The following is a 23,316-nucleotide window of genomic DNA, read 5'->3' on the forward strand; positions in this document are numbered from 1 at the left end:
CAATTGTGACCCTCCACCACGAAATGATTCGCATGTCACCTTTGCATGAATTTTCATATGTTTACAATTTCCTAACGAGTTTTTTTATGCTCTATCCAGTGGTGAAAACCGTTTTAGAAAAGAGCGAAAACTGTTTAAGTTATAAGCCTGTGACTAAGGTAACCCTCACACTGTTACCAGACACTCCCCGGGCTAATATTAAGCCTAGCGCAGAACCGCTCGAGGTGACATGCGACTCATTTCGTGGTGGAGGGTCACAATTCCTCTTGTGTATACTCCACGACCTTCTACCTCATTTTCATAGCCGGTTCTAACAGGAGAGAGAGAGAGAGAGAGAGAGAGAGAGAGAGAGAGAGAGAGAGAGAGAGAGAGAGAGAGAGAGAGAGAGAGAGAGAGAGAGAGAGAGAGAGAGAGAGAGAGAGAGGGAGAAGACAAGACAAGACAAGACAAGACAAAATCTTTATTATCGAGGGTAATAGATAAGCAAGAATATTGCTTTTTTACATCCAGCCCTCGCCCTAATATAGGGTCAACAAGAACAGAAAACAATATAATCAAAGAATTATCACATCAAACTTAATACATTATAACTGTATATACAGATACAAATTTAAAAAATAAATTGTCATGCTGCAGTTTAAGTACAATTTCAAAGTGTCAATTTTTAACATAACTTAATTTAGATCTGCATATTATTATAATTTTGTTTAACATGCACATACATTTTAAATGAATTGATGAACCATTCAGCGCATGTTTAGTTGCATAGAGAGAGAGAGAGAGAGAGAGAGAGAGAGAGAGAGAGAGAGAGAGAGAGAGAGAGAGAGAGAGAGAGAGAGAGAGAGAGAGAGAGAGAGAGAGAGAGAGAGAGAGAGAGAGAGAGAGAGAGAGAAAGAGAGAGTAAAAACGCTGAACAATAAGCAAACATATAGTATCAATCATAAAAATCATTCAAATCAATTCAAGTATTTATCAAATACTTATGAACAGCTTCTTTTTTTAAATTTTTGTTTTTACTGTGGACTCTGAGGAAGAGAATCATGATGTCAGACTGGAAGTTCCAGAAAATGAAACACACATTTTGTAAGGTCGATGCGAGGCATAGGTTGAATAAAATTAAGAGATTCATACCGACTGGTAGCTCTGTGAAATGATGTTTGCCGCGATATACTCAGGATCCTTCCAATGAAACACGTACCTTATACACTTGTAAGATCACACACAAGTTGCTTATTCAATGGGAGCATGTGCATGGCTTTTAACTTGTGCCGCCCTGTTGGTGAGGGTTCGTTCTTCAGAAGAATGTTCGCCGCCGCACGACGATGAATATACAGTGTAATTAAGTTTACCGTGATGTGGACATCACTGCAGCCAACTCAAACACACGAAAGAAAATTGATTGGCGCCATTATGAGAGCATGATGAAACATGGTTAATGTTACTTTTAACATCAGTATAATGATTTAATTTTGACAATAAATATACATTTCTATACACTCTTTTACATACAAAGATCAAAGTTGATTGCCATTAAAGTCCTTGGTCGCTCAGTGATCACCCCCCCCCCACACACACACACACACACACTGACACACACACACACACACACACACACACACACACACACAGTGACACACACGCGCACACACACACACACCCACACACTCACACACACACACACACACACACCGTCACACATACATTGACGCACTGACGCACACTGCACACACACACACACCACACAGTGACACACGCACACACACACACCACCCCACACACACACACACGCACGCACACACACACACACACACACACACGGCACACACACACACACACACACACACACACACACTGACTGACATACTGGCACACACCGTGCTCACTCAGTGAGTCTGCCAAGCTTAGCAACGACCTTTCCTAAGCTTGTCAAACTTATTTTGACAAATAAATCGCCTTCTCAAGCTAAACCAAAACCGTATCCTACCTCTAAGCGGTTGATACCGCTGATACTACAGTAGTAATAATACACAACCCCTTTCGTCATAACGCCTCTTTTGGTAGCTTTCCTTTTATTTTGCCGCAAAGGCAGTCATAAGATGAAACTGTTTTTACCGGAACGCGTCAAATTCATCATGGCGGCTCCAAGTGGCTCTAGTCTCTGAATGTTTATCTGTTTTAGCACAAGGAAATCGCAGTGCAGGCCTTGATACAGAAGTTTCCAATAATTTTCCAACTTCTGTATTCGTTTGTACAATCTGTGGCTTGCACAACATGTCTTCTCCCAGGCGGGACCGAAGGTAAGTACCGAAATATTGCGAAGATACGTAGAACTAGAAGTAGAAGCACAGAAAGTAGAACATCCATAATAACCGGTACCGAAAGCATGCATGTTCAAGGTTCAGTTTTGGGGTTGTGACTTGCGCCATTGCGCCATGCAGGTACTTTGAGTTTGATTGTCTTCTTAAAGCAAAAGTTACACTCATACTGTTAAAAGCAAAATCTTCAGAATAATTTTGAAGTGGGTCATGTGTGTTTGCCTTCTGAAGTTCTGTTAGCGATATATACTTCAGGAGGTCTTTTCAGACCTGGGAACCCATACAATTTCGCCGTATCGTGTACGCATGATTGTCTACAATACGATCATTACGGTCAGTGGAGAAAAAATACGACCAGACAAATTTCTAGACTACTTAGTACTTTTCTTGAGAAGCGCATCCCGAAGCCAATCCAGTATTTTGACATATAAATACTGTTTTTGTCCGTACACATGGAAAGAAGCATTCATTGTTAAACTTAATTAACGGTGCGGACGCGTGTGAAGCATGTTTGAATCATGGATGTTCAAATGCTGTGTGGAGAATGCTCATTGTTCTGAAAGTACACCAAGCCTCTTTGAGAATACCCCAAGTGCAAAACAAGGGTTCCCAGGTCTGTCTTCTGGTTCATGTCTGTTTTAAGTGTTTACTTGTTTCCAATTCGATTGTCATGCCATTTTTATTATTTTTTTTATCTGTCACTATCACTTTCAGGTCTCGATCAGGATCCCCTAACACAAAATCAAAGCGATCGCTGGACCTGGTCAGCACACGCGTAAGTCCTCAGTCTTTCAAGAATCGAGAATGGCAACCTCGGGGTCGAGGAAATCAACGAGGAAGGGGGCGAGGGCAGCTCAGGCCCTTCGTCCGTCGAGATTACCACGGTGTCACAGTTTTCAGAGGAACTTCTCAACGCTACTTTCCAAGGCATGCTCGGTAAAGCTGGATTTCTAATGTTCACTCAATCACTGACGCTAGTGACAGTGATAATAGTATTAATACAGTGGAAGTTGGAACTCCTAATTTAAGACTTCCCCCTTTTTAAGACCTGGCTTTCTCAGATTTTCTGTTCTTAAGGCCTAAAAAAAAAAAAAAGGTGTGATTACGGTAACCCGATCTACCCTATTTTTAGGGGCCGACCCTATAATTTTTTATTAGATTTGTCACAAAAAAAAAAAAAAAAGACGAGTGCAGATAATGCAATGAAAGCGACAGCGCTCGAGTCGCACACTTATTTCCCTGTCAAGTAGGTTTCATTTGTACACATTAGAAAAAAAAGTAAAAAAAAAAAAGTGATTGCCTACCTTCCTAGTCCTACCATATTGTTTTTGGCTATGTTACCTTAACCACACCTATTTTGGATTACACTTACATTATCTGTTCTGTGCGCACTTGGTCTTGTGCTTGCGTGTACGCACAAAGGGGGGTAGTTAAGGTACGAGCAGGTCTGCACATAAGGTGGGAGTGGGTGACCAGAACAAATCTCCACCCTTTTCCCACCAGACACGGCCCGGGATTTGAACCTATGACCTTCCCCACAGGAGGCTGGCGTCTTCTCCACTATATAGGCTATTGCGCCCATCGTCAATGTGTCACGATTTACAATGCTATTTTTATTGCGAGTTTCCAAGGCACATTCACTGATTCAGTATGGGCAAGTTTTCTTATGCTCACTTTAGTGTCATTTATCTGACTGTTGTTAAAAATAATTATTAAACATGTTTACTGGTATCCACTGGGTTAACATTCTACTTTCTTCACTCATTCCAGATCATGAGATTAGCTTACTCATAATGCATGACATGTAGTGATGTACACCTTTCTGCCACCAGGTTTGATGTCAGTTAGCTAAACATTGAACTCTCTTTTGAAGTTCTTTTATAGGACTTAATTTCAAATGTCCCCCGGAATCTGAGTTTCACCACTTTAAAGTTTAATGTCGCCTGAACGGCCATAAACATAAAAGCTCACTCGTGTATACGGGTATGCGTGGGAGTTGCAGCCCACGAATGAACAAGAATAAGAAGAAGTAGCTAAATGAAGATCTTGTCGTGTTACTGTCACTTTTCTGCCACATTGTTAAACTCAAACAGTATTTTTTTTGGAGCAGCTTCAGGGCATATCATCATCGTCCTGAAATGTGTGCATTTCTCGATTCTTGTTGACTTTGAAGATTTTGTGCTTTAGACAAAGTTAATCATTCTCCATGAGAAATAGTTGCACAAATATGATGGACAATCCATGGTTTTACAGTGTCTGTACCCTTCTATCCATGCCAGGTACTAATATAAACACCGTTTCATAATAGAAATAATCAGTTTTGGCCTTCTGGTGAAAAGCTGTCTAACATGAGTGACGCCAAAATATTGTGATGACGTCGATATGTGCTGTAGTTAGCCTGGTTTATTTTGTTTGTTTGTTTGTTTGTTTGCTTAACGCCCAGCTGACCACGAAGGGCCATATCAGGGCGGTGCTGCTTTGACATTTAACGTGTGCCACACACAAGACAGAAGTCGCAGCACAGGCTTCATGTCTCACCCAGTCACATTATTCTGACACCGGACCAACCAGTCCTAGCACTAACCCCATAATGCCAGACGCCAGGCGGAGCAGCCACTAGACTGATTGCCAATTTTAAAGTCTTAGGTATGACGCGGCCGGGGTTCGAACCCACGGCCTCCCGATCATGAGGCGGACGCCTTACCACTAGGCCAACCGTGCCGGTCTGTGTGATGACGTCGATATGTGCTGTAGTTAGCCTGTGTTTATTGCTGTTGCCCAAGATCAGTGAAGCCTCAGATTAGGGTGCCTTGAAGGGGGTTCCACTGTACTAAAAATAAAGGTGTGACAATTATTCCGTGTCTTTCAGGGATGAGTCAGGCAACCACCACCATCGTCGTTCTCGCAGCAGGGGAAGGTCATGGTCACGAGAGCATCAACTAAGGTCAAAGTCCGCAAGCTCTGAGGAAGGATCCAGACACAAGCGGCATCGGTCTGGTAGCCGTGAGCGACACACGTCTAGCATGAAAGATAGGAAACAAGCTCATTCCAGGTATGTGAAGGAGGGGTGTCTGGTTTGCACTATGGTAGGATATAAACAAGTTAAGAATGTGTGCTGATTCTTCGCGTCTAAGTGGGCAATCACACTGATGTCTCCTTGTCTTTCTCAGTCACTGCATAAGCCAGGCTCTTTGCTCTCTCTCTCTCTCTCTCTCTCTCTCTCTCTCTCTCTCTCTCTCTCTCTCTCTCTCTTTTTCTCTCTCTCTCTTTCTCTCTCTCTCTCTCTCTCTTTCTCTCTCTCTCCCCCTCTCTCTCTCTCTCTCTCTCTCTCTCTCTCTCTCTCTTTCTCTTTGTTTCCCCTGTGAATGTGATCTCACATACTCTCTCTTTTGTATAAGGACCCGTAAAAATGTTCCAGTTCAAGACCTTTTAGTAACTCCAGCTACATTGTTGAACTAACTACGATCATTTGAACAATACAAATTATGTGATGTTTTGCTTTGAGTATACATCCACACAAAATCCTATCTTTGAAGAGCAAGTTTTTGGAATTTGTGAACAACTGTTAACTGTTGTACATTGGTGTCATTGTGCTGTATACATACACACACTTGAGTGTTTTTCCGTAACTTGCAGAGATTCTTTCAGCCCTGAAATTAAACTCTCCTCCAGGAAAAAACATCGCAGACATTCTTCAGCTTCGCCGAACAGACGCCAAGGCCACAAAACCCGGTCGCGAAGCCATAGCGCTGAGAAACCCCGACCGTCTCAATCCCGAACCAGACGCGAAGAGAGAGATTACCCCAAGTACCCAGACCCCAGGTACCCTGAGGAAATGGAGGACAGGTTAGGCAGACGGAGGGAGAGGTCAAGGTCACCGGAGGTCACACGCGGGAAGAGACCTCCAGCTCCAGCGGCGAAGGGGAAAGAGTTGATACCCAGAAACCGCCTCCACAAGATCTTCTCGCTGATAACCCAGGACACGGATTTCGAACTGGATGAAGACATCTCTATCGCTATTCAGCGCAACCCCTACGCTGAGCCGTCGGAGGATTCCACAGTGACTGTGGTGTTCAACGAAGAACTGTTCACCATGATTTATCCCGAAAGACGCAAGCACAAACCCATCTTCGATAGGGAGGAAATCAAGGTTTTCGGCCATGACAAGAATCTGTCGGATGACCCCGACTTTGAAAGGTTAGCTGGGTTGTTGCTTTTGACTTGATTAGATGTGATTTTTGTTTCGACTGATTAGTTTGACTTGGTATTATTGTTGGTGCACTGAAATGAGAGCTCTCTTACCAGTCTTACGGAGTACTTGTGCAGATGATAGCTGTCTTAGCATTTCTTGATGTGATTTTTTTTTCAGTTTATGTGGGGCTTTCAGACCTGAGAACCTATAATGATTTTGCCGTATTCTGTACGCATCATTGTCTAGAATACGATGACTACGGTTGCTGCTTTTCTTCACCAGCGCATCCCGAAGCCGATGCAGTATTTTGACAAATGATAACAGTTTTTGTCAGAAAATATTGAAAGAAGCATTTGTTTTAAACGTATTGGTAAACTTTATCAAAGGTGCGACGGAAGCTTGTGAAATAAATCTGAAACATGGATGTTCAAATGCTGTGTGGAGTACGGTCATTTTTCTGAAAATACACCAAGTTTGCTTGAGAATACTCTAAGTGCAAAAAAGGGGTTCCCAGGTCTGACTTATGCAGATGGATGTCTTTGCTTTTCTTGATATGGTTTCGTTCTCCAGTTTATGTGGGGCTTTCTACATGAAACAGTGGTTTGTTCAGATAGTAGAGAACGTTAACTTTGTGCTGTCTTTTTTAATTGGGATGACCGTCCAGGTTTTTCTTAGTGAAGGAGTCTTTTTCAACTTTTACATTTAAAAATGTGTGCACGTTCACAGGCTTTCCACATGGAATAATAGCACCCTTTCAGTTTCACTTTGACGCATAGCAACAGTCATTGTTGTGGCCGCATTCTGTGCAGAGTGGGCATTTCTTGCTGAAACATTGTAGTAGATTGACATAGGTCATAAGGTGTCACTTACAAAATTAATTCAACACAAAACTCCAACTCCAGTCTCCAGGCTGTTGATATTTGGCATAGTATATTCAAAGCTGAAGCATGCTCTTAGCCTGACTAAAACACTGAAGGTGCTTGTGAGAAGGATTGCTTACTTGATGAGGAATGTAGCTTTTCACAGGGATTGCCAAATCGTCCGCCCGATCGCTGGAGGCGAGTAAAAAATCTGCCGGGCTAGTAGAAACAGCCTGGCAACTCGCCAGGCTGGCCAGTGAAAATTCTGGTCCAATGCAACACTTTTGGTTGTAATATCGAGTTGCAAAGCCATATAAACACTGCAGATGCAGCAACTGCGGTATGTACCGGGCCAGTCAAATTTCTGGCGGGCTAGTAACTTTCTTGAAGTTACTCGCCCGGTTGGCGAGTTAAAATGTTGAGATTTGGCCATCCCTATATTTTAACACTTTGTACCCCACCTATCTTAACCAAGTTTTTTTTTTAGCCGAGACCAGCTGTGCTGCAGCAGGTCACTCAGAATTGTAGTAACTGTGTAGAAACTGTGTATCAACATGCTTAGATTGACGTTACAGGAAGCGACTGAAGCTAATAGTCTGAGCAGAATGCGGATATGTGCCGAATGAGAGCAGATGCAATGTAGTGACAATGTGTGTACCGATGTTTCCGTACCTGGTCAGATAAAGCCATATGAGTGGGTACGGATATATCCGTACCTGGGAGACAATGAGTTAATATGATAAATTTGTTTTCAGGCGTGTGATACGACTCAAGCCAGGGAAATCATCCCAGCCGGCAGAACCACAAAGTAGCGGTTACCAGTACAGGTCTTCTTTTAAAATCACCAGGTGAGGAAATTAATCAGGGCTGTACCTTACCGACAGCCCGGGGCGGGTTCAAATCGCGCCGGGCGAATTTATAATTCCTCTTCACCCGCCTGCCTGTCAACTTCAAATTCCCCCCTGGTCGGTAGCCAAAAAAGTTAAGGTACACCCCTGTTAGTTATAATTTTTGTCTTAGAAAGAGAGAGAGAGAGAGGGTGTTAGTTTTTGTTGTGTTTGTGTATGTTGCTCCTGAAGTTATTATGTAAGTGCGTGTGCGTGTGTGTGTAAATATTCAGGTATACATTAAGCATGTGTAACTGTAAGTACTTTGATTTATTTTTATTCAGTTAATTATGAGCTACAGAAAATACACAAGTCAAGCCAAAGGGCAGTAACTGCGTGCTACTTAATCCCATTTACATAGTCTCTGTTATTAAAGCTGATGGGGTCTATGTCGACCAAAAGAGTGGGATTCCCTGTAGGTGGAGTTCCTGGAGGGGGATTCCCTGTATACAGGGAATCCCACAGGGTGGAGTTTTTCAATAAAACTTGCAAACCATACTCGAATTTCTAAGAAATATCAAAAAAGATTGAAAAACATCAAATTCTACCGATGTCGCCAAGCATCACGTGACTTTCAGCGATATCAGCGACACGCTACAGGAACTAAATCCTGTGGTATTCCCTGTATACAGGGAATCCCTCTCCAGGAACTCCACCTACAGGGAATCCCACTCTTTTGGTCGACATAGACCCCATCAGTGTTATTAACCCTTCTAAATTAGTTGGAGCTACAAGCAAGATCATGATGGGGCACTTGACAATTTTTATTTTTTAAAGGACTGTATGAAGTAAGTATTTTAACTTCCAATGTTTGTATTAATTTCATGTTTGGACAAGGGTAACGTAAACCTAATGGATAAGTTTCTTAACTTTCTTTTCTCTACTATTTCTGTCTCTTCAACTGTCATCAGGAACTTGTGTGTTTGTGTGTCTTTCCTGCGTTTAGAACGGTAAAAAGAGGCAGATCCACGTCCAGGTCAAACAGTCCGGCAAGACAAACTTCACAAAGCGATACCAAGTTCAGGTTAGTCAAGCTGAACACATAGCAAGAATTAGCATCGATATATCTATATCTGTATATATATACGACTTGTGTCTGTGTGTGTGTCTGTGTGTGAGTTCGCGATGCACGGCCAAAGTTCTCGATGGATCTGCTTCAAATTTGGTGGGCATATTCAGGTAGACCCGGTACAGGACACAACCTGGTCGATATTTCAACACGTGCTCTCAGCGCGCAGCGCTGAACCGATTTTGGTTCCACCTCAGCTATTTTGGTTCCACCTCAGCTACCCGGGCCCCCATACTGACACACCAAAGCCAAAGTTCTCGGTGGATCTTTTTCAAATTTGGACACCGTATTCAGCCACACCCTGGACACAATATCATCGATGAGATATTTCAACACGTGCTCTCAGCGCGCAGCGCTGAACCGAATTTGGTTTTTGTGTTCATTTCACCATTATAAGTAACTCTTCCTTATCTTCTCATCTTCTCCATGTTTTCAGCGTTTACCTCCCTTCCTTCGTATGGTGCACTATAATATGAAGGGGGCATCTTCGGGTATTCCCGGCGTTCTGTTACTATTTTTAGAAGGTCACCGCAGTGTCCAGAACGTAAATTGGACCCGGAAATTATCCTCACTGTAAAAGTGCAAAGGTCGAATTAATTTATAGCCACGCGAAAAATACACTGTCATCTATCTCTCTATAGATACGGCTTCTCTGTGTTTGTGTGTGTGTGTGTGTGTGTGTGTTTCTCTCTATGTGAGCAACACCTGGGGATTGTTCAGTTCTGTTTGTGATGTGGTCTGGCGGCTTTTGTGTATTTGTATGTACTGGCCTTCCTTTGAAAAGCCATAACAGTCCGAAAGGGCTTACAGATAAGCTCTAAATTGCTCAATCCTGTTTGAGTGGAGTTCGCCTCCAAAGGTGATTAACACGGTTACATTCGTCGACAAGGATGGGACTCGATATGGTCAGGAATGGCATTATGGCCACTGAATCATTTTCGTGCTGTTCCCATTCCACGAATCTGGGAGGGACCTAAGCTTGGCGGGTTCATTGTTCGGACCCGGCGAAGCCGGCGTACGGCTCTAAGTACTTCTTCCCGGCGAAGCCGGCTACCCGGCGAAGCGGGTATTCATCTAGTCTATAATAGTTTTCTGATATTGATTAGGCAAAATCGACTTTGCGAAGTCTACTTCACGTAGCTTTGGCACTGAATTTTCAGTAAAAAGCCTTCGCAAAATCAATTTCAGGCTCAATTAAAGAATTCATTTACAGTCACATTGAGAAGAATTATACTTTTTTTCTAAACCTTTGTATTATTTGGACGAAGTCGTTTTTGTGGGGTTAACTTCTCTAAGATTGCCGCGCAAAGCTTTCGCGCTGAATTTTTTGTAAAAAGTCTTTGGAAAGTCAACCTTTGGCTCAATCAAGAAAGGCCTTGATGGAAATTGTAGGCTTTTTCTTTGTGTGTATTTTTTCTTTCTGTTCCCTCCTTGACTGCAGTTTCTTTGTCTCCCTTGTTGTTAGGCCAAAAAAAAAAAGGTCTGTTTACGGTAACCCGACCGACCCTAGTTTTTTCGCGCGACCCTAGACTTTTTTTTGGCATTTGGGAAAAAAAAAAGAAAAAAAAAAGTTTTTTTGGCAAAATAACGTAAAAATATGGTTTTTTGGAGAAAAAAAAAGAAAAAAAAAAGAAATCCCGACCTACCGACCCTATTTTTTTTGCCTATGTTACCGTAAACAGACCTTTTTTTTTTTTTGGCCTTAATGTAATGTGTGTGTATGTGGCACAGGTGGTGAGAGAAAAAAGGATTTATCATTTCCGATTATATTGCTAGTCTAGATTTGTAAAAACAGTTCTTTGTCTTTCAGAGTAAGAGTTACAAACGACCCTCGCTTTGAGTCTCGCTTCGCTGAGCTCCAGGGCAAGGATGAGGCTGGGCCGCCGAGACGCTCCAACCTTGACCCCACTGACCTTCGACATGAACTCAGCTCGAACAGAAAAACCTCCGTTGATGCGAGGTGAGTGTTTTCAAAAGAGTTGGCTGACAAGAGAATGAGGGAGAATTAATTCACTAATCGTCCTGAGAGCGTCGCCCAATTTCTGGTATTTTGCTTGATAAAATGTGAAAATAGGAGACGGAAAATCGTCATCTTGTCGGTCCTTCTACTGGTGTTTGCATTTTTTTTCTCCCAAGTTAAGATAATTTAGTCCTGACTATTGCACTAAAGTTGACTGGTTTTTGACTCTCCTTAGCAATCAAGAGCCCCCCGCGGGTTAGGGGGAGTCCCATATTGGTTGGGACGAGAAAGAATTTACCCGATGCTCCCCAGCATGTCGTAAGAGGCAACTGACGGATTCTGTTTCTCCTTTTACTCTTGTTAAGTGTTTCTTGTATAGAATATAGTCAATGTTTGTAAAGATTTTAGTCAAGCAGTATGTAAGAAATGTTAAGTCCTTTGTACTGGAAACTTGCATTCTTCCAGTAAGGTAATATATTGTACTACGTTGCAAGCCCCTGGAGCAAATTTTTGATTAGTGCTTTTGTGAACAAGAAACAATTGACAAGTGGCTCTATCCCATCTCCCCCCTTCCCTCCGTCGCAATATAACCTTGAACGGTTGAAAACGACGTTAAACACCAATTAAAGAAAAGAAAGAAAGATAGCAATCAAGAGAGTCTTACTCTTGGTAATGAGCTTTGTTAGGCCGCCGGGTGCCATTTTCAGAAAGGATACTGCTTCAGATCAATTTTTGAATTTTTGAGTTAGGTTTTCCATAAGTGAGAGATACGCAGTTGGGGCGCTTTCTTTTCTTTTTTTCTTTTTTTTCCCTTTTTGTCAGTGGACCTTGGCATTACATACTGATAATCATCGGTCCATGCCGTATCGCCGGCATATCTCTCTAACCGGATGCATAATTACTGCGCGGAATCTATCAAAATAAGAATACAGAGTTATCTCCCATGTTTTTCGCTAATGTTTCTAAGAATAGACGAACTGAGACGAAAGTGATTGCAGATTGGCCGACTTCGACAGTGATCTCCGTTCTCTTCTTCACAGTTATGATAAAGACATTGTTCTAAGGTTAAAGGATGCTTGGCATTAGTGTTCTGCCTCACATTGCTATATCTTTCTCAATTTTTTACAGAATTCGCATTGACAGAGACAGGGATCGCCGTGAGGACAGACCCAGGTCTTCAGACGCCAGGGATAGCAGGCCAGGTACGTTTTGGTGGAAGAGAATAATGAGTTATGTCATGAGTGCTGGTGTTTACATATATATCCTGTTGCCATGGTAACACTTGTTCTGTTTGAAGGTAGGGGTAGAGAGGTGGTGTTGGCTGGAGCAAGGATTTTTTCCAGTGTCTTTTTATTTTTTTTATTTTTTTTTACAATTGCAAAGCACGTCAATGTTGGGCGTTTATTCATATAAGAAACATAAATATGAACAATATCCTTACAAACATTGTACATGAAAAAAATAACGTCGACATTTCCACATGAAGCATTATTAATGTTTCCGATTTATTCCTTGTTTTTTGCAAAAGCAAAGAGTGTCTTCTTATTCTTCATTGTCTTTTTCTTCTTTGGTAACAACTGTTGTAGATAACAAGAAACTAGAAAGAGATGTCTCAGTTTTATGACTGTGAGGTAACGACCCCTGTTCTCTCCCTTTCCCAGACCTTTCAAAACAAACCGACAGGCAAAGCAATAAAGAGAAAAACTAAAATTATCTGTCATTTGTAACAAAACTTCTTAACTTTGTCGGGGGGGGGGGGGGAGGGGGGCATTGGGCACCTTCCATTTGATAATTAACAACACATTATACTTGCTCATATCAAATTAAAATGTAAATGTGCTTGCAGACCGAAGCAAGGACAGAGAAGAGCTGCCCGACTTTTCTCGACGCAAAGGTAAGCAGACATGAAGATGTACCACAATTTTTTTTTAATGTTTTCTCGGTCCCAGGACTTGTGCATTGTGCAAATCTTTTTGGATGTGTATATATATATGTTTTTATGCGAAGCAAGTCAGCTTTGGCCTATACCTTCCTTTTTTGACAAACAAATCCAAAGCACACACAAAATTGTCTGACTCCCACATGTTTCTGAAAAATATGCTTAATGGAGCTCACTATTCATGTGATGCCTGGATCAACATTTCAGCAACGATTATTTGTTACACTCTGCTAAATGTGCTCCCCCCGCACCCCGCACCCCCCTCCCACCTCAAAATTGAGTCATTCCGCACACGGCTGTTCCTAGCTTACGATTAAGTTGGCAGCTAAATAGGTCATGACCCTCGGTCACTGCTGCTCCCTGTACTTCCCCTGATAAGGTCCCTGCTGCCAACGCTACAGCGCGCGAGCAACGAAAAGCAGCCTCGCCCGTGCAATACTACTGCCAGCGCTCGGCGCTGCAACGTAAACAAACCCCGGCGAGGGCGATAGCTCGCCGCCAAAAGAATAAAAGAGACATGCTCGGCTTCGTCTACAATTGTCTCATTTTGAAGCAACGTACATTTATCACTACAACCAAAAAAGAAAGGACCATACATAACCTTTCCAAAGACACCAAACACGACGTACATACATTCAGACATGCGTGCCATGCGTGAAGTTGAAAATAACTGAAAAGCCGACCATGTTTCAAATGTGTGTGCGTGCGAGAGGTTTTCATGTGTTTTACAATAGACTGTAAAAACACAGTCACTTTTTCTGTCTTCCACATTAGGCCAAAAAAAAAAAATTGTCTGTTTCTGGTAACATGGCTAAAAAAAATAGGGTCGGTAGGTCGTTTTTTTTTTTTTTTTTTTTTAATTTTTTTTTTTATTTTTTTTAACCCCAAATGTAGACCAATAAAACTAACTTTAAAAATCGCGCAAAGAGACTGGATTCACTATACATAGAGACAAGACACTCAACACATTTACAAATCGTCAGCGGACTTTCGTTTTCACACGTTTTTGTTGTTCATTTTCTCACCCTGTCCTTTACCACCAAAAAAACACAAAAAAATTTGAATTTGGAAAAAAAAAGTTTAGGGTCGGCGCCGAAATTTAGGGTCGGTCGGGTGACCAGAAACAGACAAATTTTTTTTTTTGGCCTTAGGTATATATGACAAACACATACATGCACTACACTAGGTTTGGGTGAAAAGGGGTTCCGTCTTACCTGACACGAGTAACTGCCTGTCCAAACTATCGAAAATCACACAAATACAATAATGAAATAGTGCATTAGTGAACCACAAGGTGTATAAACACGCTACAGTCAGCAGTCTTTTAAGACACACTTACGGGACGGAACCCGACAAAATCAAGTGTTGCAGATATAACACACGTTTCTCATTCAAACTTATAAAGTTTCAACTCGGAGAGAAGTGTGGTGCGGAGAGAAGTGTGGTGCGCTGCCAGCCTCCAGTAAAGATAAAGAGGGCTCTCGTTTTCCCAGGGGGGCCAGATAGTGCAGGCCAGTCTGGAATGCCAGAAACTGGGTCAGGGCAGGGAGGGGTGAAGCAGGCAGTGTGTGGAACTAAAGGGGAGAGTTTAGGGGGAAATGAACAGCCGTGCGCAGTTCATCTATTCAGATTGCATAATTTGTCCTTGGGTTCATTTTAGGGTTAAAAGCTAGATTGTGTTACTGCGCAAGGTTGTTTCTTTACCTCTGTGTTTTCATTGAGCTACACTATGAAGACTCATATGCTTACCGTAAAGCATTTTAAGTGAATAAGTGATGGATTCTCATTTACAGTGTTTTTTGTGGTTGCTTGTGTTTCAGACAAAAACATGGAGACACCCTGGCTGTATGACCCTGAATCCATACCCAAAGACCCAAAATACTTCATGGTATGTGATTACATACAAGAAAGAGTAGGTGTCTGTTGTTTTGTTTAATCTTCCAAGTTTGACTCAGGTTAACTCTACACCACATTGAAATCAAGGTTCTGTGGCCTCTCCTTGTGATCTTTGTTATTAGAGTTTTAACATCTTGAGAAAAGAGAGCAGAAAATATGTAAAAAGTCAGCTAACAGTAATGCCCACACACTACGATTTTCACACTCAGACAGACATGTGATCAAGTGCACGATACATTTGTATTATGCTTGGGGGCAAAACAAGTCAAATAGGAGTAATTTGGGGCTAAATTAATAGCCCGATTCACATCTGTTTTATTGACACGAAGGTTAAGCAAGAGCATACCATTACCAGGAGAAAACAACAGTTGAATCCTATCACAAACAGCTCTCTAAAACCCACAGAACGGTAACGCTATAAGTGCCCAAGGTAGACAACTCTTTTCAGCAGCTGCTGTGATAACGGGGACTACTGCGTCACCCTGTCACACACATTTGCATGTTCAAATGAGAAAGCATGCACATAAGCAAACACACACACATACACACACAAGTGCACACAAACACACACACATACAGAGCTTTACCTTTGCTTCCCATGACATTGGAAGTAACTCAGTTATCAAGGGCAAGTTTTTCGAAATTATGAACGTTTAAACCCCGCAGGAGGTTGGTAAAAACGGAAACAGATCATTCATCATATCTAACATTGTGTATGTTTCTGGGATGTGCACATGAGTTGTGAGTGGGCATAATTTAGGTCTGCCTACCGTTACGGAATTTCCGTATTTGTCCCGGAAATCAATAAATTTTATCAAGTGTTCCGGAAAATACGGATGTTCAAAATGCGTCCCGGAAACTCAAAAAAATTCCAAACACGCTCACAACAGTGTGAGCGAGAGAGATTGCCTGGTGAATGACTTCCGGAAATTGCCGAAGTCACAGCTGAGAAATGACGTAGGCGGGTTCCGACTATTGCCGAGCAGCTTTTTGTAGCTAATACGCATGCGCGTCAACTTCTTGCAAGAAGAAAAGGTCGAAGAAAAGATGGCGTCAATGTTCCAACACTTGCCAATGGTCATGCTGTCAATCCTCACCATTCCACACTCTTCAGCACACTGCGAGAGGATTTTCTCGGTGGTCCGCAAGAACAAGACAGATTTTAGAGGCAGCATGGCAAAAGACACTCTCGAAGCACTTGTTGTCGCCAAGTCGAGACCCGGTGAAGCTCTGGATAGAGTTTACACCAACAAGGAGCTCAAAGACATGAAGAGTGCCTATTACAGGTCCCTTCAGGCCAGCTCCAAATGAATGCAGTGACACCACCAAACCTTGTACAAAATGTAAATATTGTAAGTTTGAATTTCATTTTTTCAGTGACATTTACAGTGACAATGTTCAAGTTTGGCAAGATGATTTGAAGGCAATGTTAGGGTAAAATGACACCAGATTGCACCAATTGTGTCCTTTTGGCCAAAACAATTTTCCGGGGGGGCATGCCCCCGGACCCCCCTAGCCGGCCGGCTTGCGCTTCGCGCAACCTCAACTGTTGCGCAAAGCGCAAAATCGACTTCTTTTAATCTTCAACAGAACTTTGTCCCTGAAGCTTCACTTGGAGGGTAGGCAGACCTGCATAATTACGGTCTTTTGGAGGCATTGCGTTAAGTACTAACTATGTCTTGGTGTGTGAAGTCCTCTCTTTGTTTTTTGATTGAGTGTTATTTAGCTTCTTCACTTCTTTAACAATTACTCCTCAGATAAGCTCAGAGAATACTTAGCGTTTCATAGATGCAAGTTAATTATTTGTAGTGGTCAAACCAAAAACGGCTACGAAAACAGTCATGGACAAAAAAGGTCACCTTGTTACATTCTTTTTGCAGCATGATGACCGGGAGCACGAGCGTCGTGAGAGAGGTCGTGGTGGTCGATTCTTCAGAGGTCGTTTCAACATGCGACGTCCTTTCCGTCCTTATCGGAGTCGTGGCTATGTGCGTGGGGGCTACAGGGGCAGGGGGAACTACTTTTTGGGAGGCAATACTCGTTCTTTTTCTCCGCCGAGACGGTTTCGCAAAGGTAAAGGTTTTTTTCTTCTGATCCTAATCTTTCTGATTTGAAGAAGATGTTTGATTTTGTTTAACTTATCTTTTTATACCTCATTTTTGGTGCTGACATTTTGTAAATGGCAGGTGTGCCTGATGTAAGGTTTGAATGGTATGGACAAGAGAAAGAAGAGGGAAGTGTGGTAGATTTACCATTCTTTACACCCCCCGCGGGTTAGGGGGAGTCCCATATTGGTTGGGACGAGAAAGAATTTACCCGATGCTACCCAGCATGTGGTAAGAGGCGACTAATGGTTCTGTTTCTCCTTTTACCCTTGTTAAGTGTTTCTTGTATAGAATATAGTCAATTTTTGTAAAGATTTTAGTCAAGCAGTATGTAAGAAATGTTTAGTCCTTTGTACTGGAAACTTGCATTCTCCCAGTAAGGTCATATATTGTACTACGTTGCAAGCCCCTGGAGCAATTTTTTGATTAGTGCTTTTGTGAACAAGAAACAATTAACAAGTGGCTCTATCCCATCTCCCCCCTTTCCCCTATCCCATCTCCCCCCTTTCCCCGATCCCATCTCCCCCTTTCCCCGTCGCGATATAACCTTGAATGGTTGAAAACGACGTTAAACACCAAATAAAGAAAGAAAGAAAGAAAGAACGATTCTTTACCTTGCTCAATGCAGTCAAATGTGTCTGGAGGCAGTGGCTGAGAAAATGTGTTTTTGCTGTTAGTGACGAGGAAGAGGTTTGGTTGTTGTTTTGTTTTGGTTTTTTTTAAGTACATAATGTAGTACTTGTTTGTTAAATGTTTGTGACAGGTTGTGAAAAGTTTTACATTTTGAAATGATTTGTCTGTACTTACCATCTTATAAGGCAAGATCTTGCTTTATGTTTCAGACTATGAGAAAAGCCCAGAGAGAGAGTGGAAGCACGACAAATTCTCAGAGTTGGACCAAGACGGGGAAAAGAAACCGCACCGCGAAGACGACCACGAGTATCCACACAGCACCTCAGAACGCTGACCCCTACTTGGCCCCAGTGGACATAATTTCAGTATTCATCTGTCATATTAAGATAAATACAAACTTGAAAACAATTAGCGACAGGTTTTTGTTGATGTATTATGTGCGCCTATGTACTCGTTTGATTGTTTTTTTGCTGGGAAAGTTTTAGTTTGCTGTTGCAATGTAGTATGGTAATGAAGAAACATAGGAAAGATTAAACGACATGAGAGAGAAAGGAGGCTGGAGAGTGGCAAGGGGGGGGGGGGGAGTGTGTGTGGGGGGGGGGGGGGGGGAGCATGCACGCAAGAGGAGGAGATATAGAGTGTGTGTTCATTATGTGCGTGAGTCCCAACTTGTGAATGCGTGTGTTTATTTGCACATGTGTTCAGGACTGTTTCTGTTTGAGGGAAAGGATGTGAGTGTTTTTGTGCAAAAAAAATATGGAATAGTCTCTAATGTGTGTGGTGAGTGTGTGTGTTTGTGTGTGTATTCATGTGTGTATTCAAGTGTGTGTGTAGTGACTGTGTCATTTTGACATTTCATGTACGTGATAGTTCTTAGGCTGTACCACACAGATCAAAGTGGTATGTGAATTTTAAGTTTCATTTAATAAATCAAAGACAATTTATTAAAAAATAAAGCTGTTTTTGTTTTTAGCTTGATGTTTATTTCTGTGCTTTGACTTTTGAGGTGCCATGTTTGAGATTGGTTCCAAAATGTTGAATTTGTTCTCTTGCTTGAAGAATAAATAAATAGCAAAACTCACATCATTTTGTTCAATGTTTGAAGCGGTGTTTGCACTTACCGGAACAAAATCTATAATTCTATTGATTATTGTTTTAAAGAATTACCAGAAATGAAACGTCAGCTAACCAGTCGTACAGTTGACCCCCCCTTAACCCCTCCACCCCCTTTTAAGGACCCTCCATTTGAAGACTAAGGTGTTTGTGTTTTTGTCAAAAATACCCCAAAAAGGTACAACTAATATTTTATAGTACGAATGTTCTAGCCATTTGCCAGATAATGAAGGAAGAAGTTGATACATCGCTTTATGTAAGAATGTAGTAAGTAAAGATTCAGGCCAATGTGGTGTGTTTTATGCTGTAATTGTTCATACGCTTCATCACAATTCTGTCAGTTAGCAAACCACAAAAACCCTTAATTTGTCAAAATTCTTAAAAGTTGATATGATGTAGGACATTCATTTTATAGATCTATGATCAGACAAAGATATAAACAAAGTCCCATGACAAAAATGATACTTCAGGCAGTCTTCCGTCTCTACCTCCTAATTATTTTTCCTGTCATGATTTTAACTATCTGTGAAACAGTGGAACACCTCTTCTCACAATTTCTGATAACACACACACACACACACACATACACACACACACATACACACACACACACACACACACACACACACACACACACCCGATCTTTTAACGTATATCTTAACTGCCGGCGATTCAAATTTAATGAAGAATTTGTATGAAAGAATCATGAATTACAATACCATCTACAGTGTACCACTGTACCAGCCAACAAAAACACTTGGTTTCCAGGGGAGCCAATCAGCATGCTAGACGTCAAAGGGCGATGTACATCGGTTGTTTCCCTTGGTGACAGACTACTTAATTCTGTACAGAGATGGACTGCAGTGCAAAGTACTGCTAACGCGTTGGCCATTGTGTTGGTCAAGTATAGGGGATATAAAGGCTAAGTCCGTTCCGTGTAAAGAATTTCTTCTTCATTGTTTTTAGGCTGAAACTCCCACGTTCACTCATGTTTTTGCACGAGTGAATTTTTACGTGTATGACCGTTTTTACTGACCCCGCCGGCCATTCATTTCATTTCATTTCCATTTCCATTACTTTATTGTCCCATCGCTGGGAAATTCGGGTCGCTTCCTCCCAGTGGAAAGCTAGCAGCAACGGAGTCGCGCTACCCAGGTGTCTGCGTGTTTAGGTGTATGGAGGTCTCCCTTTTGCGTACTTCGGAGCGGTGTCACGTGATACGCAGAAATGGGTTGGAGGGCAAGAAGCGGAACGGCTAGTAGCGTCAGTGCGCCGCTCGATGATTCGGGAGTGTTTTAATTGAATAATGTCAAAATCAGGAACAAAAACGGTCGACCAGCCAAAAGAGAAGTACATTACATCATTGAGTGACGTTGCTAAAGTGCGATACTTGGAGAAATTGACCGAAGCTCTTTAGTTTCAGATTACATATTTCTGCTTCAGTGTGCGTGCACGAGTTTTCATTTTGTTATTATTCAAGAACTTGTAGTTCTAACTTTGTACGTTTATGTGTGAAGCTCTTTAGTTTTAGATTACCTATTATTTCTGCTTCAGTGTGTGTGCGTTTTCATTTCATTGTTATTCGAGAAATGGTGTTTCTAACTTTGTATGTTTATGTTTGGAGAAGCGATTCTTTTTTCCTTTTTGGGATCAAGTCTGGTGTCTGCTTTAGTGCTTACTTTGATATTACCTTAGAACATTTATTGTGAACCTGTAAATGTGTAATGTGTGTGTGTGTTTTTTGTTCTTCTTTTTTATTTTTTCTATTTCTTTTTACTTTAGTGCTGCTGAAGACAGTAACTAAAAATTTCCCTGAATTCAGTGTTACGTGTTTTTTGTTTTTAATTTTTATATATATGTTGACAATGACAGTTCAGTTAAATAAAGCGTTGAACACATTATATGTATTTTAATTTTTACCAATCTGTCACTCTGTGAATGTGAAGCTGGTGTGAGTGTGATATTTAACACATTACTTTTGATTTGTACGTAATCTCTGCCTTTGTTAGCTCCAGTAGGTGTGTTTTCAACAGTTTTGTTCAATTTTGTGAAACGTTACTGTTTTGAGACAAACCAGACACATATTTTTCCGTTTAGGACAGCTGGGCTCAACATATTAACTTTGTTGACTAAACAAAGGAGCCATTACACAGATACACACTCATTCTGACAATCACTCACCAGATTCTTCACAATTAAGAAATGTCTCAGATAAGACACACGCAAGCTTTAAAAAAAAAAGTCTTAAGAACAAAAACGTTACTGCAACAACAATGTATTTATTTGTTTGTTTGTTTATTTGTTGCTTAACGTCCAGCCGACTACGCAGAGCCATATCAGGACGAGGAAGGGGGGGATGAAGGGGGCCACTTGTCAAGCGATTCCTGTTTACAAATGCACTAACCCATTACTTGTGTCCCAGCAGGCTTTAGTAAAACTAAATTAATACCTACTGGAAGATTACCAGTTTCCAGTATGTTAAAATAGGCTTAACCTATCTACTGCTGGACTTACATCAGAACACTAACAGATTAAACTATACATGAATCGCGAGACAAGCGGCAAGAGAAGAGATTTTTGGAAAAAATACAGGTGAATGAGCAAGAAGGCAGAAAAAAGAAAAGAATTCATGAAGAAAAAGAGAGCATGACAGGAAAGAGGAGCCAAAAATCTACCTAACAGCAAACTAGAAAGCTCCTGCGGTTCCAAAAACAGGAGGGGCCTTTAATTTCATAACCGCAGTGCCCCACTGCGGGAAATGTATTTATTAGTTCTTACTAAAATCACATGCTTCAATAAAAAAAAGCATAAACTGTACAGACATGCTAACCAGCACTGATTAAGGCACACACTTGGAGTCAAAAAGCTATGGCATCAACATAAGCAGTGTTGAATCTGTTTCAAATTGCACACTTCAGTCAAAAAGCTATGGCATCAACATATATATGCAGTGTTGTATCTGTTTCAAATTGCACACTTCAGTCAAAAATCACATGTCTGACAATGAGTGAATTAGTGTTTCCAATCAATGAACGGTAACTGGACACACCCTCCGCAAACCATCAACCAACATCACCAGACAAGCGCTGAGGTGGAACCCCCAGGGCAAGCGAAAGAGAGGCCGTCCAAGAAACACCTGGCGACGCGACCTGGAGGCCGACACCAGAAAGATGGGCTACACCTGGAGTCAGATAGAAAAGATGGCCCAGGACAGAGGACTCTGGAGAGCTGTTGTTGGCGGCCCATACCCTGACAGGAGTGACGGGCATTGAGTTGAGTGAGTGAGTGTTTACATATAAAAACTGACAAAAAAGTGAAAAAAAAGAAAAGAACTGTACACACACACACTTGGCATCAGATCTCAAAATCAAATAAGGAATAGTGTTGAGTCTTGAAAATGCTTTGAATTATACACACTTGAGCCAGGAAGCAAAAAAAGGAACTACACTCATGCCAGCCAGCACAAGTCATACAGATACTGTACACAAGTCAAATCAATACTGTGTTTCAGGTTTGGCATCCACATAAACAGTTTTGTTTCTGTTTTAAATCACACACTTGTCAATAAACTATACAGACATGCTAACCAGCATTGATTAAGGCACACACTTGAGTCAAAAAGCTATGGCATTAACATAAGCAGTGTTGAATCTTGTTTCAAACTGCACATTTCAGTCAAAAAGCGAGTGAATCGGTGTTTCAATCATTAGCAAAATTAATACTGCTGTTGAGGTTTGGAATCAATGAACAATAACTGTTCACACATCAATACATGCACCCACATACTAAGCATCATATCTCAAGATCAAATAAGGAACAGTGTTGAGCCCTTGAAAATGTTTTCAATAATACACACTTCAGTCAGAAAGCAAAAACAACAAGTCGCGTAAGGCGAAAATACAACATTTAGTCAAGTAGCTGTCGAACTCACAGAATGAAACTGAACGCAATGCAACGCAGCAAGACCGTATACTCGTAGCATCGTCAGTCCACCGCCCGTGGCAAAGGCAGTGCTCGTGGAATTGACAAGAAGAGCGGGGTATTCGTTGCGCTGAGAAGGATAGCACGCTTTTCTGTACCTCTCTTCGTTTTAACTTTCTAAGCGTGTTTTTAATCCAAACATATCATATTTATATATTTTTGGAATCAGGAACCGACAAGGAATAAGATGAAAGTGTTTTTAAATTGATTTCGAAAAAAAAAATTTGATAATAATTTTTATATATTTAATTTTCAGAGCTTGTTTTTAATCCGAATATAACATATTTATATGTTTTTGGAATCAGCAAATGATGGAGAATAAGATAAACGTAAATTTGGATCGTTTTATAAATTTTTATTTTTTTT

The 23,316-nt window shown here is 41.4% G+C and overlaps 1 protein-coding gene and 1 non-coding gene across 5 annotated transcripts; one reads left to right on the forward strand and one right to left on the reverse strand.

The window, feature by feature from the left end:
- The first annotated feature begins 2,117 nt into the window (after positions 1 to 2,117).
- Positions 2,118 to 18,435, forward strand: LOC138980200 (splicing regulatory glutamine/lysine-rich protein 1-like). Of its 4 annotated transcripts, none has more exons than XM_070353034.1 (12): positions 2,118 to 2,297; positions 3,030 to 3,251; positions 5,185 to 5,367; positions 5,952 to 6,512; positions 8,123 to 8,215; positions 9,201 to 9,278; positions 11,134 to 11,283; positions 12,412 to 12,485; positions 13,130 to 13,177; positions 15,043 to 15,134; positions 16,999 to 17,191; positions 18,066 to 18,435. In XM_070353034.1, the coding sequence occupies exons 1-12, from the start codon at positions 2,272 to 2,274 to the stop codon at positions 18,188 to 18,190; spliced, it is 1,845 nt and encodes a 614-aa protein (XP_070209135.1). In that variant the 5' UTR covers positions 2,118 to 2,271; the 3' UTR covers positions 18,191 to 18,435. The 4 variants fall into 4 exon arrangements, with proteins under 4 accessions (XP_070209135.1, XP_070209136.1, XP_070209137.1 ...); XM_070353035.1 differs by having other exon boundaries at positions 15,043 to 15,110; XM_070353036.1 differs by having other exon boundaries at positions 5,988 to 6,512.
- Positions 4,965 to 5,037, reverse strand: Trnam-cau (transfer RNA methionine (anticodon CAU)). The gene has a single exon. It is a non-coding gene; the product is annotated as a tRNA-Met (tRNA).
- Positions 18,436 to 23,316: the final 4,881 nt, after the last annotated feature.

The sequence above is a fragment of the Littorina saxatilis genome, linkage group LG11 (assembly GCF_037325665.1).
Source record: "Littorina saxatilis isolate snail1 linkage group LG11, US_GU_Lsax_2.0, whole genome shotgun sequence".
Lineage (NCBI taxonomy): Eukaryota > Metazoa > Mollusca > Gastropoda > Littorinimorpha > Littorinidae > Littorina > Littorina saxatilis.

Coding starts and splice junctions, on each gene's coding strand:
- LOC138980200 (XM_070353034.1), top strand. CDS start 2,272: ATGTCTTCTCCCAGGCGGGACCGAAG. Junction 8,216..9,200: donor TCTTCTTTTAAAATCACCAG/GTGAGGAAATTA, acceptor TCCTGCGTTTAG/AACGGTAAAAAGAGGCAGAT. Junction 9,279..11,133: donor CAAAGCGATACCAAGTTCAG/GTTAGTCAAGCT, acceptor TTTGTCTTTCAG/AGTAAGAGTTACAAACGACC.